Source organism: Gymnodraco acuticeps, unplaced genomic scaffold, assembly GCF_902827175.1.
Source record: "Gymnodraco acuticeps unplaced genomic scaffold, fGymAcu1.1, whole genome shotgun sequence".
Classification (NCBI taxonomy): Eukaryota; Metazoa; Chordata; class Actinopteri; order Perciformes; family Bathydraconidae; genus Gymnodraco; species Gymnodraco acuticeps.
Window position 1 is genome coordinate 246445 of NW_022992310.1, and position 14283 is coordinate 260727.

A 14283-nucleotide genomic window follows, 5' to 3' on the forward strand; every position below is an offset into this window, starting at 1 on the left:
AATGTATACATTTAGTGCCAACGTATGCGCAGTTAACAGCTCTGGGAAAAATATTAGACTTTTTTACGACATCATTTTGATTACAATAGTTAATTGTTACTTAAAAAATAAAAATGTACACACAACATTTTGCATTGTTACAAAATAAAAGCATCAGAAATAAAATAAAATGGTTTATAATGTAGGATTAAATACTGACAGGAGCATTTTTCGTACTTTTTCAAACTTTATTGATTTTACTAATAATACTGCATACTTTTACTAGTAACAATTACAATTCACGATTTTAGTTGGCTTAAATATGTCAAAACAACAATGAATCTCATAAATCACGGTTGTCCTTTTCAACAACCTTTTACGAGTTATAAAAAACTAATTTTCACAATGAGAGTTTGTTCCTGTTTTTTCTCTGTAACCTTTAAACACCTTGTTTTAAATGTGGAAATCTATTGATAGAGACCCTTCCGCTGCTGTTACTCAGCCTTGAATGATGTCTGTGAATCAGAGACGGGACAAAGTTGAAACCCCGCCCTCCAACTCTCAGCCAATCAGGTGTGAGTATTCAAATGAGCCACCCATAAAGATGACTTGGAGCGGCAACGGTGACAGACCATCAGAAACTTTACCCTAAACCGCAACTGCTGACACTTTTGTGCTTTAAAACACTCGCTTGGATATACAACGATTTTTTTAAAGCCCTTTTTTTTCATTCAGGATATTCTAGAAAAAAAAACTTCTCATTAATATGGGAAAAGAAAATATCTGTTTTTTGTCTGTTTGGATAATTTTGGGAAAAATCTTTGCAACTTTTTCTTCTGAGCCTGAACTCACCACCACTGAGTTTGGTAAGAGCCTCCCTCACCGTTGTCTTTTTTTATTATTGAGATAACCTGTTAGGCAGATTATTGATATGGTGATTCATCGGCAGTAGTTTTAGGAATAATAAACAGGTTAATGAATGCATGCTGTTCCGATGTGACCGAGAGTAACCCTGCTCAGGTCTGCAGGTCTGCATCCCATTTCAGTGCCTCAGGTCCATGTGTGCATGAAGAGACCCGGCTGCTGCAGGCCTTTTGTCTGGAGAACGGACAGAGGAAAAGGACACACTAACATACAAAAACAGAGCATTTCAAAATCTAACAAAATCGCATTGTTTGTTCAAGTTAAAATACCAAAACAATTATTTCAGAAAGACTTATACCCCCCTCTCTGTAGTGACATCCCTCCACTTTAAACCAATTAGCTGTTATCTGATTCTTTTTCAAAGACTCAAAACAAAACAGTGGAAGAATGTTATTCGTTTTTTTTTTACCCCGATTTATTTTTCGGAAATACACTCAATCCCTTTAGGAATTTAAATCTTTTTAAGTTTAATTCATTTTATGCATTTTATGAGACAAAAGGGGGCGACACTGCCATGCTCTACTGTATGTCTCTACTGGAACACTCATACTGGTGTTAATAGTGGTCACTTTATATGTTTAAGAAGAGCAGCAGCGTGCGGTAATCTGCATGACAAATATAGGTTTATTGTTGTTATTATGTCTGGTGCAACTGTCCAAACTATTTTAAACTGTTGCTTGGTTGTTGTTTGTGTGCATAAAACTGGAAGGTGTTATAATAATGTTATACATGTACATTATATCCTAGTGACAATCCCTGATTTGTGCATGAAATCCTCTACATTTCTGTCATACCATCATAATCTAATCTCCTGTGTTTCTCTCTCTGTGTGTGTGTGTGTGCGTGTGTGTGTGTGTGTGTGTGTGTGTGTGTGTGTGTGTTGTAACAGTAAACAGCACAGTGACCGATGCTCCCCTGCCCACCACCACCGAGTGGATCACAGACTTCACTGACATTGTGACCAAGTTCTCCCTGCGCACTCAGGACATCCCTGACGAGGACATGTGTTACATCGTGCCCGGCAGACCGGAGACCATCAAAGAGTGTGAATTCAACCCCGAGACCCAGACCTTCATCATGATTCATGGCTGGACGGTATGTAACACTAAATGTAATTCGTGTTGTTATAAGTGCCTCATTTGTAAATTAAGCCTGTATTTGTGTGATGTGCATGTAGGTAATGTTATTAACCATTGGTAATACGGGGGAAATGTACTGAGAATTTGATTCTTTTGCATTCATACTGGTTAATTTAATCATTGAAATAACAATACAAACATGTCAAGAAGAAAATATATGTCATTCTGTGTCTTCGTATTCTTTCTCTCTCTCCATCATTATGACACAACATAAGGTTCACTGTTTTGATTATATCTTTAAAAGTCTACTACTGATACTGAGAGAAACAGATGTTTTGACCAATTACACCAAAATATCAGATGAGAAAATGCCCAAAACAGTGCATTGCATAATCATTAAATCGAATTTGAGTCTTGCCAATGACAATAAACTGATCATAAATGTTGATCCAAGTTGAAAATGATGAGCATCTGTACATTATATTCACATTTCACGCTGAGGGCAGTGAGTTCTCTCTGCAGGCATCTCCTCTGTAATGTGATTTACAGCCAGTCAGATTTGAACCTGATGACGCATTGGCTTCACTCCATTCACAGCATAACCACGGAACGAGGGGCCACAATAAATCACGCCACCCTGCAGCTGACACTAGAACATGTGTGTGTGTGTGTTTCTGTAGGTGACAGGCATGTTTGAGAGCTGGGTGCCCAAACTGGTGTCTGCTCTGTACGAGCGAGAGCCCAGCGCCAACGTCATCGTGGTGGACTGGCTGACCCGAGCCAACCAGCACTACCCGACCTCCGCCGCCTACACCAAGCTGGTGGGCCGCGACGTGGCCAAGTTCGTCTCCTGGATCCAAGTGAGTCTAAGTTTTGATCTAATAATAATAATACATTTTATTCAAGGCGCCTTTCATGACATCCAAAGACACCGTACAATTTGTTGAATATTCTAAGAGGCAACAGAACATGATAAAAACATACCATCATGGAGAAGACAATTAAAGTGGACACTTGACTTGGGACGGGTTATTCAGGGGAGACAGGTGATAGGGAGCACTACAGTGAGTAGGCCGATCTGAACAGGTGGGTTTTGAGGAGGGACGTGAATGTGGTGATTGTGTCAGACTGTCGGATGTGAAGGGGGAGGGAGTTCCAGAGTTTGGGAGCAGTGCAGCTAAAAGTTGCTGGCTAACAACTGGATCATATACTGCTCATGGTCCATGTCAAAAAGTGGCATTTATCCACCTCGTCATTTATTGTCCGACAGATTCTTTGATAATCTGACAGCCAGACCCGGGCGATATGTTAATATTATATCCTTATTTTGATTTGAGACTTTCGGATTTTATAACATCATAAATGTTGATTTCTCCTGGTTTAGATGGTTAGTGACGTCATTTTATAAATGTACCAGATTTTCTTTTGCCTTTTCTATTATCTACTTTCACCCAATTACTCATTTTATCCACATTACTGATGACTATTTATCAAAATGCGTGTAAATACTTTATAAAAGCACCAGTCGTCAACTGACTTTTGTTACTAGTACCTAAAAGATCGCCACAATATCACTATCAAGTATTTAGTTTCAAAATATTGTGATATTTGATTCTCTTATCATATCGCCCTACTGCCAGCAAAGATATGAGAGCAGCCAACAAATCTGTCACAAATTTGTTGTGTGTGTGTGTGTGTGTGTGTGTGTGTTATTGCCATGTCTGCGGCAGCCTCTCATTACAAGGCTGAGTTTTGAGTGGAGTGCAGACTTTGTTCGATCGACATCAATGCAAACAGAGGCTTTAGGCATAAACGCTCTCACCTGTTTGTCTACGTGCGTTCCAAGCTTGCTTAATTTATTTGGCAAACCACACAATTGTACAAACTATTTTGGACCCAGACTCCATTAATACTTAAACAGAGTGCTGCAGTGCTTTGCCAAGAACAGCCTTCGGCAAGTCTGTGGGGTTCTCCTTTGAACTGTTTGAACACATATCAACATGTTCCTCTGACACGTTTCATTCTCCTTCTCCTTCAGAAAGAGCTGCAGCTGCCCTGGGAGAGGCTCCATCTGCTGGGGTACAGTCTTGGAGCGCATGTGGCGGGAATTGCCGGAGACCTTACTGACCATAGAATCAGCAGAATAACAGGTGAGGACATCTTAAAGAGGCCCTAGCATGTCCCTTTCCCTTTCCTCTAGTGTGTTATACAGGTTTTCGTGCATGTGAATTCTTCAAAGGCTAAAATCCTAAAGTTTCTTCCAACTTTCCCCCTTTGTTTACTTCTATAACAATCGTGCTTCTATTGGCTAGCGCTCCAACACATTGTACGTGATAGGCTAAGGGGCGGGACATCTCTAAGGTGTTGACCAATCAGCTAACCAATCAGAGCAGACTGGGCTCTGGTTTCAGACAGAGGGTGAAAAGAGGTGCTGCAGCACAGGCAGTATGAGAACAATGAAGAGCTTTTTGAACATTAAACCATGGAGACATGTAGAGACACTACATACTGATATACACCTGAACATCAGCAGGAGAGGACTCTTTAAAGTAGAGACACTACATACTGATATACACCTGAACATCAGCAGGAGAGGACTCTTTAAAGTAGAGACACTACATACTGATATACACCTGAACATCAGCAGGAGAGGACTCTTTAAAGTAGAGACACTACATACTGATATACACCTGAACATCAGCAGGAGAGGACTCTTTAAAGTAGAGACACTACATACTGATATACACCTGAATATTAGCAGGAGAGGACTCTTTAAAGTAGAGACACTACATACTGATATACACCTGAACATCAGCAGGAGAGGACTCTTTAAAGTAGAGACACTACATACTGATATACACCTGAACATCAGCAGGAGAGGACTCTTTAAAGTAGAGACACTACATACTGATATACACCTGAACATCAGCAGGAGAGGACTCTTTAAAGTAGAGACACTACATACTGATATGAACTTGAAAATCAGCAGAGTATGTCCCCTTTAACCAAAGTATGCTCTGCTGCTTCCTCTACATACAGAGAAACTGGAAAGTGTCTTACATTGTACAACCATGTGTTTTAGCTCTAAACCTTTTTCTTTTTTAATAGGCGCTTATAATGTCCACAGTTTCTCTCTGAGGCAATGATTTCACGCGTGCAAACATACCATAACACACTGTAATGTAATATCAGGGCCCTGCTCGTAAAAGCAACACACCAGTGAAATGTAATCTTCTGCATTCCTGGCCTGTATTGTCTGCATGTGGCCGGTCGGTGCCAGTGTAGCGGGTCCAATCCCACTATTTGTCACTATAGAGCTTTGAAATCTCTCTGACCTGCTTATAATATTTGGTATGTTTCTCATTATGCGAGGCAGGAGGAAATGAAGAGTTAACAATCACTGCGTCACTTTGTTCTGAGCTCCTGCAAAGCTGCAAAAAGAGACCAAATGAAACCCAAAACTAAAATGCTTCAAAGTACAGTTTTATAGGTAAGATAAAATAAGATGGACCTCTATTAATCTCCGTGGGGAAATTCAGTAGTTTAACAGCAATAGGGTAAGAATGAAAAGCAGGACAGCACAGATTACAGGAAGATAAATCCATAGAAAGATACATTTCTTCTGCTTTGGGTCGTTTAGTATCTCACTCTTTCTTCATGGAGAATGTGCAGAATCAACAACTCTTTCTCTGTTCTCGTCTCCAGGTCTCGATCCTGCAGGTCCCACCTTCGAGCATGCAGACAATCAGAACATTTTGTCCAAAGGCGATGCCCAGTTTGTGGACGTCCTGCACACCAACACCAGGGGGTCCCCGGACCGCAGCATCGGCATCCAGAGACCCGTGGGCCACATCGACATTTACCCCAACGGAGGCACTTTCCAGCCGGGCTGTGACATCCAGAACACGCTGATGGGCATCGCACTGTCGGGCATCAAGGGCCTCCAGAGTACGTACTCACATCACTTCTCATTGGTCCTTACTTTACTCTGCTTGAGATGATGATGGGCTGGGCTTACAGAGAAGACCTGTTTGGTATGAGACATCAGGGGCCAGAAGTGAACCCCTAAATATGCCTGTAACTATTGATTATTGTCTTTATTAATCTTTTGGCCTATACATTGTCAGAAAATAGTGAAATATGTCCATCCCAGTTTCCACAAAGTCCAAGGTGATGTCTTGTTTCAGTCCAAAACCCATAGATGTTTAGTTTATTATGAAATAAGAGAAAAAAAACTCCACATTTGAGAAGCTGCGAACAGTATTTTGTGCCAAACATTGGATGAAAATAACTTTATGATTGGATTATTAGAATAATTGGAGGTTATTTATCTGTTGATGGACTAATCGCAGCTGTACGAGAACCTGTTGTTCAGACTGTAGTTGTTAACAGTTTCTATAGGCTTTTGTAAGTTGACACGACACTTTGAGATTGTAAAAGCTTTCACGGCTGCAAGGTAAATATGTTTTTCTACAGTCAGAGATTCACAGTTTGTCCTCCAGCTCAGCTGCTGTACGTGTTCTAACTGAGCAATGCAGGACTAAGTGAGAAATGCCTCTTGGGTCAGCCCTGACATGTAAAGAGCCATACACATGAGGAAGACATTCTCTCGTTTAGCATGACGTGATGTGATGGAAAACGCAGAGGTTTCACAGCTTCTGTACTTTCTGGTGTGCTGCAGATATGGACCAGCTCGTCAAGTGTTCTCACGAGCGCTCCATCCACCTGTTCATCGACTCTCTGCTGAACACGCAGCAGCAGAGCATGGCGTACCGCTGCAACTCCAGAGAGGCCTTCAACAAGGGCATGTGCCTGAGCTGCAGGAAGAACCGCTGCAACAAGCTGGGCTACAACATCAACAAGGTCCGCATGACCCGCAGCGTCAAGATGTTCCTCAAGACCCGCGACATGAGTCCCTACAAAGGTAAACACCCAGAGAGAGAACATTTGATGAAGCGCTTGCAGCTCAGAAAATAGAAGAGATAAATTATAACAAGTATCCTGATATAAAACGTCAAAGAATTTGGATTGATAAGTGTCTTTTCCTAGTTTTAAAGGCTCCATTGTGGTACATTTTCTACATCAACACAACTCTTCTAGTATTTGCCTTCACCAACTTAGTCTTCATATCACCTTTTATGACGACTATTCATCAAACATCTCATTGTGTAAATATTTGATGAAAGCAGCAGCACTGAACACCACCGTATTGTCGCGACATCAATATCGAAGTATTGATCAAAAATATAGATTTTTTTTTTTTGGTTCAAGCGCTACCATGATTTATTCAATAAATGTGTTTAAAAATGTTATATTTATCAGGGTTCCTAGGGTCATTAAAAACCTGGAAAAGTCATGGAAATTCAAAATGTAAATTCCAGGCCCTGGAAAAGTCATGGAAAACAATATTTTTCCCAAAGTTTTGGAAAAGTCATGGAAATGTAACCAAAGTTGCATCAAATATAATTTATATTTTATCTAATTGCCGAAATAGTAATACTATAACGATAATAAATGCTGTATCGTTTAGTAATGAAACGTAAAATGGCTTTTAACTGACGAGGTGTTTTGCTGGTGAGAGATTTGAGTTGCTTTAGCGTGTAGAAGCTAGTAAGCCTATTTGATTGGTTTTAGATAGACACAACATGTTTCAGATGCAGACCTTATTTTCCAGCTTATCATGTTAAAATAAAAATAAATCAGTGGTAACGCTGAGAAAGAGTAATTTTTTGGTCATGGAAAATTAGGTAAAGGTCATGGAGAAGTCATTGAAAATCATTGGTGAAAAAGTGTATGAACCCTGATCTACGAAACAAATATATCAATATTGTGTAAAAACAGCGCCTCTTTTTTTATTTCCATTTTCCGAAGCTTTTTAAAATGTCTTTCCAGTGTCACTTTGTCTCCTTCCCCCAAAGCCTCACACAAAGTGAAGTATTTGCTCAAAAAATATGTAAAAACGCACAATAACCAATTTATATATTTGAAAAGGACGGTACAACTTAATGAACATCGGTGTAAAATAAATTGTTTTGGGTTTAGCAAAGGCAAATGTACATCCTTTGTCTCTCGGCAGATAACAAAAACCGATTACAAGTGAATAAAAAAGACAAAATAGTCATTACTAAATTTCAAGTTAAAAGTGATCACAGTTAAAGATGAATTCAACGTTCTTTTTTTTTGACGATATCACAATAATATCGTCGTAGTGAATTATTTAGGCCGCCATGATCGTGGAGTGAGAATCTTTGAGCTACTGTAGAGAAGTTGTGTGTAAAGAGGATTAGAGAGCGCAGAGTTAATGGATACCATAATTGGAGTAAACCTCAATGTGTGAGCTGTTGTTGAATGTCCTTATTGGTGAGGTGGAATTAGTATAGCTGGTGTTTACACAGGGTGTCCGCGGGGTCTTAAAAAGTATTAGAAGTTGATAAATCAATTTAGCGAAAATTAAGGCTATTAAAAAAGTATTAAACGGCATTTTCCAAGGTATTACATTTTGTAGCTTGTTTTCAATAAGTATATAAATGGTCCAAAGAGGTTGTATTCTACAGTCTGCCTGCATGTAATCATGGCGTAGGTGTGTAGTGTGATTCTGTGTAGTTTATTGATGGCATCCCGTTGGGTTTGACGTCATCTGAACAGGACATCGCACGCTCACTGCTTGATAGCGCGGAGGTCCGTTTACGCCGGTTGTTAAACAACATCGTTATGGGGAAATACAAGTTTGCGTCCAAATGGTTGGAAGATAAGGAGGAAGGACAATCAATACTGTATATAGTCAATGTGAGGTAAAGTGTGTCGCCAAGGTAACCGGTTAAAACTCAAAGTGCTGATGGAAAGGGTCTTAAACAAGGTCTTGAAAGGAATTACATTTGACTTCAGGATTCCTGCATATACCCTGTTAATGTCTACTCACAACTTTCACACATGTTGTAGACATGTTCAACTCAGGAGGTCACATGATGAAGAGGTCATGGGTATTTAGCAAAGGGAACGCGACACCGCTGCATGTGATACAAGTTATTTTAGGATCAATTTGTCTCTGTGCACAGATTAGCATGTTTAGTAAATATGAAAATATATATAATGGTGTACGAATGTCACCAACAAGGATTTAGCACAAATCTGAGCGCTGTGAGAGTCACATGGAGATGAAAAGGTTACATAAGGGCTTTTAAAGTTATAACACCAACTTTAAGTAGTGGTATGAGCGACGTAAGGCCGGTAGGGAGGCGTGTGGCGCAGTGGATAGAGCCTTGGTGTTGGGAGCGCAGGTTCAAACCCCACTGCAGTCAGCATGTCGTGGGGATTGCCCACAGTATTGAGTATGTGAGTCGCTTTGGATAAAAGCGTCTAACAAGTAACGTGTAATGTAATGCAATGGTAGCTGAGAACACATTTAGCTCTGAAAGTGTCTGAGGTGTAAACTGTGTGTTTCTTCTCTCGTAGTTTTCCACTATCAAGTGAAGGTGCATCTCTTCGGTAAGGACATCATGAGCTTCAACGAGCAGCCGATGAAGATCTCTCTGTTCGGCACCCACGGAGAGAAGGAGGACATCCCCTTTGTCCTGTACGTAGCTTATATATTTTAAATTGTTATGTGAAAATCAAAACACAATCATGCCTGATCAGCTGATACTTGTTGCTGGACATTTTTGCATTCGCATAGTTTGATGTTTCCTTTGACTTCATTGTTTAGTGTTGCTTTGCAGTCTTTGGACATGTGACGCTTCTTAGAATTAGAAATCAGAATCAGAAACAGGTTTATTACCAGGTAAGGTACGTTTATTTATATAGTTCATTCTCAGGCAATTCAAAGTGCTTTACATAATCATTAACACTTAATAAGAAGACAACAGAAAGGAACACAATAAATACACATAATGGAATAACAGATTCATAAAAACATGCATACAAGAGATGCAGAGAAGATGTAAATACGGTAGGTGCTAAAACAGGTAGGATGACACGTACGAGGAATTTGACTTGATGTCATGGTGCATACATACAAGTAAAACAACAATTAAAAACACAGATAGAGAACTATTATAAGAAAACTATAATAAAAAATATTTAAAAAGAAATAGTGAAATATAGCAGTATTTACATAGAAAGAAATAATACAATTTGGCAGTAATAAAATAAGAAAACAGTCATTGTGTACCAAAACAATAGTTTGCTATCTGTATTCTCTTATAATTTTTTTATTTAGATTTTAATATATGCACCACGACATCAAGTCAAATTCCTCGAACGTGTCAACCGACCTGCTAATAAACCTCTTTCTGATTCAATACAGTAATGATGGTAAATACCAGCTGCAGATTATTGAGCGTCCCTCCTCCTCCCCCCCCCCCACAGGCCGGTGCTGGACAGTAACACCACCCTGTCCTTCCTCATCACCACCGATGTGGACATTGGAGACCTGATGATCGTGAAGCTGCGCTGGGAGAAGGAATCCATGATCAGCTGGTCCGACTGGTGGGGCAGCAGCAAGTTCCACATCAGGAAGATGCGCATCAAGGCCGGGGAGACGCAGTCCAAGTAAGCTCACAAAAACATGATTATCTAGTATAGGGGTATCCAAACTTCTTTCACCGAGGGCCACATACAGAAAAATATACGAAGGGATGGACCGCTCACTTAGAGGTATATATTGCCTCATAAGTTCAATTATCAAAATCAATCAAATGTATTGTGGGCCGTATTCCATTATACTTTCTGGCCGTAGTTTGGACACCCCTGATCTAGTGTAAGCCAGAACAGATCCAGTGAGAATTCAGACTGTAGACTTGTGGTGACTGGAGCATTAAAAAGCTTCTATTTGTATGTCTGTTCTTCTATGTATGGAGGAGACTTAAGATTTTCATTGCCAACAACTACGCTGAAGCTGCGTGACAAATGAAGTCTTTGAATCCTTTTGAGAATGTATTACATTTTGTATTTAAGTTTTTCATTTATTGTTTTGCTTGATTTCAGGGTGATCTTCAGCTCAAAAGATGGAGAGTTCGCCTTCCTCGTCAGAGGAGGAGAAGCTGGAGTCTTTGTGAAGTCAAGCGAAGACAATATGAGCCGTAAAGAGAAATTGTAAGTTTAGAAGAAGCCTTTTTTAAATGTTATATATATATATTAAGCCTATTGTTAAAGGTCACCTATTGTGCAAAATCCACCTTTTCATGTCTCTTCTACATCAACATGTGTCCCCTCTTCTTCATGTCTCTTCTACATCAACATGTGTCCCCTCTTCTTCATGTCTCTTCTACATCAACATGTGTCCCCTCTTCTTCATGTCTCTTCTACATCAACATGTGTCCCCTCTTCCTCATGTCTCTTCTATATCAACATGTGTCCCCTCTTCCTCATGTCTCTTCTACATCAACATGTGTCCCCTCTTCTTCATGTCTCTTCTATATCAACATGTGTCCCCTCTTCCTCATGTCTCTTCTACATCAACATGTGTCCCCTCTTCTCCATGTCTCTTCTACATCAACATGTGTCCCCTCTTCTTCATGTCTCTTCTACATCAACATGTGTCCCCTCTTCCTCATGTCTCTTCTATATCAACATGTGTCCCCTCTTCTTCATGTCTCTTCTATATCAACATGTGTCCCCTCTTCCTCATGTCTCTTCTACATCAACATGTGTCCCCTCTTCTTCATGTCTCTTCTACATCAACATGTGTCCCCTCTTCTTCATGTCTCTTCTATATCAACATGTGTCCCCTCTTCCTCATGTCTCTTCTACATCAACATGTGTCCCCTCTTCTCCATGTCTCTTCTACATCAACATGTGTCCCCTCTTCTCCATGTCTCTTCTACATCAACATGTGTCCCCTCTTCTTCATGTCTCTTCTACATCAACATGTGTCCCCTCTTCTTCATGTCTCTTCTACATCAACATGTGTCCCCTCTTCTTCATGTCTCTTCTACATCAACATGTGTCCCCTCTTCTTCATGTCTCTTCTACATCAACATGTGTCCCCTCTGTGGAAAGAGACTCTGAAAGTTTCAGGAACAAAGATTCTCTCTCTTTTTGTCCTGATCCATTTCTATAAAAACCTGTCTGAAAATGAGCTGATCAGATTTTGGCCACTTTATGATGTCATAACGATGTTTTGTCTTGTGTAACCATTAGCCAATCAGCAACCAAGGTAACCCCCCCCCCCCTTATCACCTGAATCTCCTCCTAGAGCACCATTGAGTTCTTTGTAACCAAATCTCTCTCAGAGGGGCGTGGGGAGGGGCTCCTTATTTTCATCTAAAGTAACAGACAGAGAATTAGCACTTTTGAAACAGGGCTGAAACAGAGGGGATTATGGGTAATGCTGCAACGATCTGTTTGGTGTTTGGAGACAAACACTTCAGAGACATGTTTTGTATATATCTGAGACCTGTAATATATTGATGAAAAACAGTATAATAGGGGACCTTTAAAAGTGACGTTCTCCTGTTTTATCAGAAGCTCTCCGGCTCACTGTCGTCTTTTCTCCTCCTCAGGATGCACAAGCTGAAGACGCAGGGCAGTCTTTTCGGGCAGATTGACGCCTGAAATTGCACTTGAACACATCACGCACATCATTCTCTCCCTGTAGATATGGACAGCACAGAGCAACACTGGGAACGCCTTTGCAATAACTGGACTTTTACTGGATGCTGTGGTTTTTTTCGGACTTTCCCCCTTTTTCCCAGTGCAACCAGCAGAACCTCGTCCTCCGTGCTGGACATCAATCTGCTCTTTTTACTCTCTCTCTCTGCATAATCTGCTGCTCAAACATGTTACAGTTCATGATGATGTGCTCACATATGACAAAGTAACACTTTCAGTAGCTCTCATATCTTTGTAATCATCTGTTTATGCTTTTGTAGCCCACATGTACTGTTTATAGTGAATTTGATGCATATTGAACCTGTGAAGTGGTGTGTTTGCCTTGCCTATGTGAACTTGGATTATGGTTGGTTTATAAATGATTCAGAGTGATAGGCTTAATCTAGGCACAATTATTTTTAAATTGTCCCAAATGTTTGTCTTTACCGAACCACTAATCGCCAACAATCAACAGGGACCAAAGAAGTATTTACTATCTACTGAGTGGAGAATCACAGTGGTCTTTGTAAATATCGTTTTAATCAGTATAATATATATATTTTAATATGAGTCATGTGTTGATATCAGATATCGTGAAGCCTTGCTTGTTCATTTGTTTTGGTTATTGTGTCACTGGTCACTTTAAAAGGCTCCCCTGCAGCCATGTAGACGGAAAGTCATTGAGATTGCGGTTGAATGAGGATATGCATTTTGTAGATTAGGTTTTTTTTTCCGTTATGAAAGAGGTCAATTTGAAATCCAGTGTTTGCTATGTGCTTCCTAATTACTTCCTGAATGGGTCAACAGTTTACCTCATTGACTGAGCTCCGCCTACAACATGCCCTTATTTTAAAAAGGTCAAACATTACACAATTACTGAAAAATAAATATGCAAGCCAAGCTAAATTGTGATGGACTGGCCTACTTGTTAGCCATAATACAACTCAAGATTATTGTATTTATGGAAATGTACATTTATATATTTGTATATTAAGCTGTAATATATTTTTTGGCAGGCTTCTATTGTCGGATGTATTTTTATAAATTAAGCGTTTTGTGATTTTATGCAAAAGGCTTTTGGAAGATCGATCAAATTGGTCTCCATGCCAGCTTTTCAGTGAACTTACTTTGATAACCTGAAATGTAGTGCACTGTATAAATAAAGTCACCAGGATGGTTCAATAAAAGAGATACACCACATATTCCAATATTTCTGTTGATTTTAGATTTAAAAACATTGATTACAAGATTGAGGAGCTGCTTGGGAGTTCTTACTATTTCCTGAATGATAAACGCTGCAGGAACCTCTATAAACATGGCCAAACATCACTGCATGTAACTCTGTGTCGATGACAGATGGCATCATTTGGATAAACCCATAAGTGAAAGGGCCAAGGAAGAACCCGATCACTCTAAATTACGGGGAAGATATTCCATTTCTATGGTAGCATAATCTCAAAGTATAGATGAGGTCCACAGGACTGGTTGCTAGGGTCACAATTGAGGTGTACATATTGCTCAAAAGCGGCCAACAACACCAAATCCTACCAAAGTGATTAAGATAAGATAAGATGGTACTTTATTGATCCCAATTTGGGAAATTGTTTTTGTTGCAGCAGCATAAAAGACAAGGCATTTTACAATAAAACAAAACTAGAAATAAACAAGAATAGAAAGAAAAGAAAATAGAAAATATACATGTTGAAATAGAAAA

The 14283-nt window shown here is 39.8% G+C and overlaps 1 protein-coding gene across 1 annotated transcript; it reads left to right on the plus strand.

Moving 5' to 3' along the window:
* The first annotated feature begins 619 nt into the window (after positions 1–619).
* Positions 620–13769, plus strand: lpl (lipoprotein lipase). Its single transcript, XM_034208223.1, has 10 exons — positions 620–845; positions 1793–1998; positions 2663–2842; positions 4021–4132; positions 5688–5930; positions 6664–6906; positions 9435–9555; positions 10347–10529; positions 10965–11072; positions 12482–13769. The coding sequence occupies exons 1-10, from the start codon at positions 746–748 to the stop codon at positions 12531–12533; spliced, it is 1548 nt and encodes a 515-aa protein (XP_034064114.1). The 5' UTR covers positions 620–745; the 3' UTR covers positions 12534–13769.
* Positions 13770–14283: the final 514 nt, after the last annotated feature.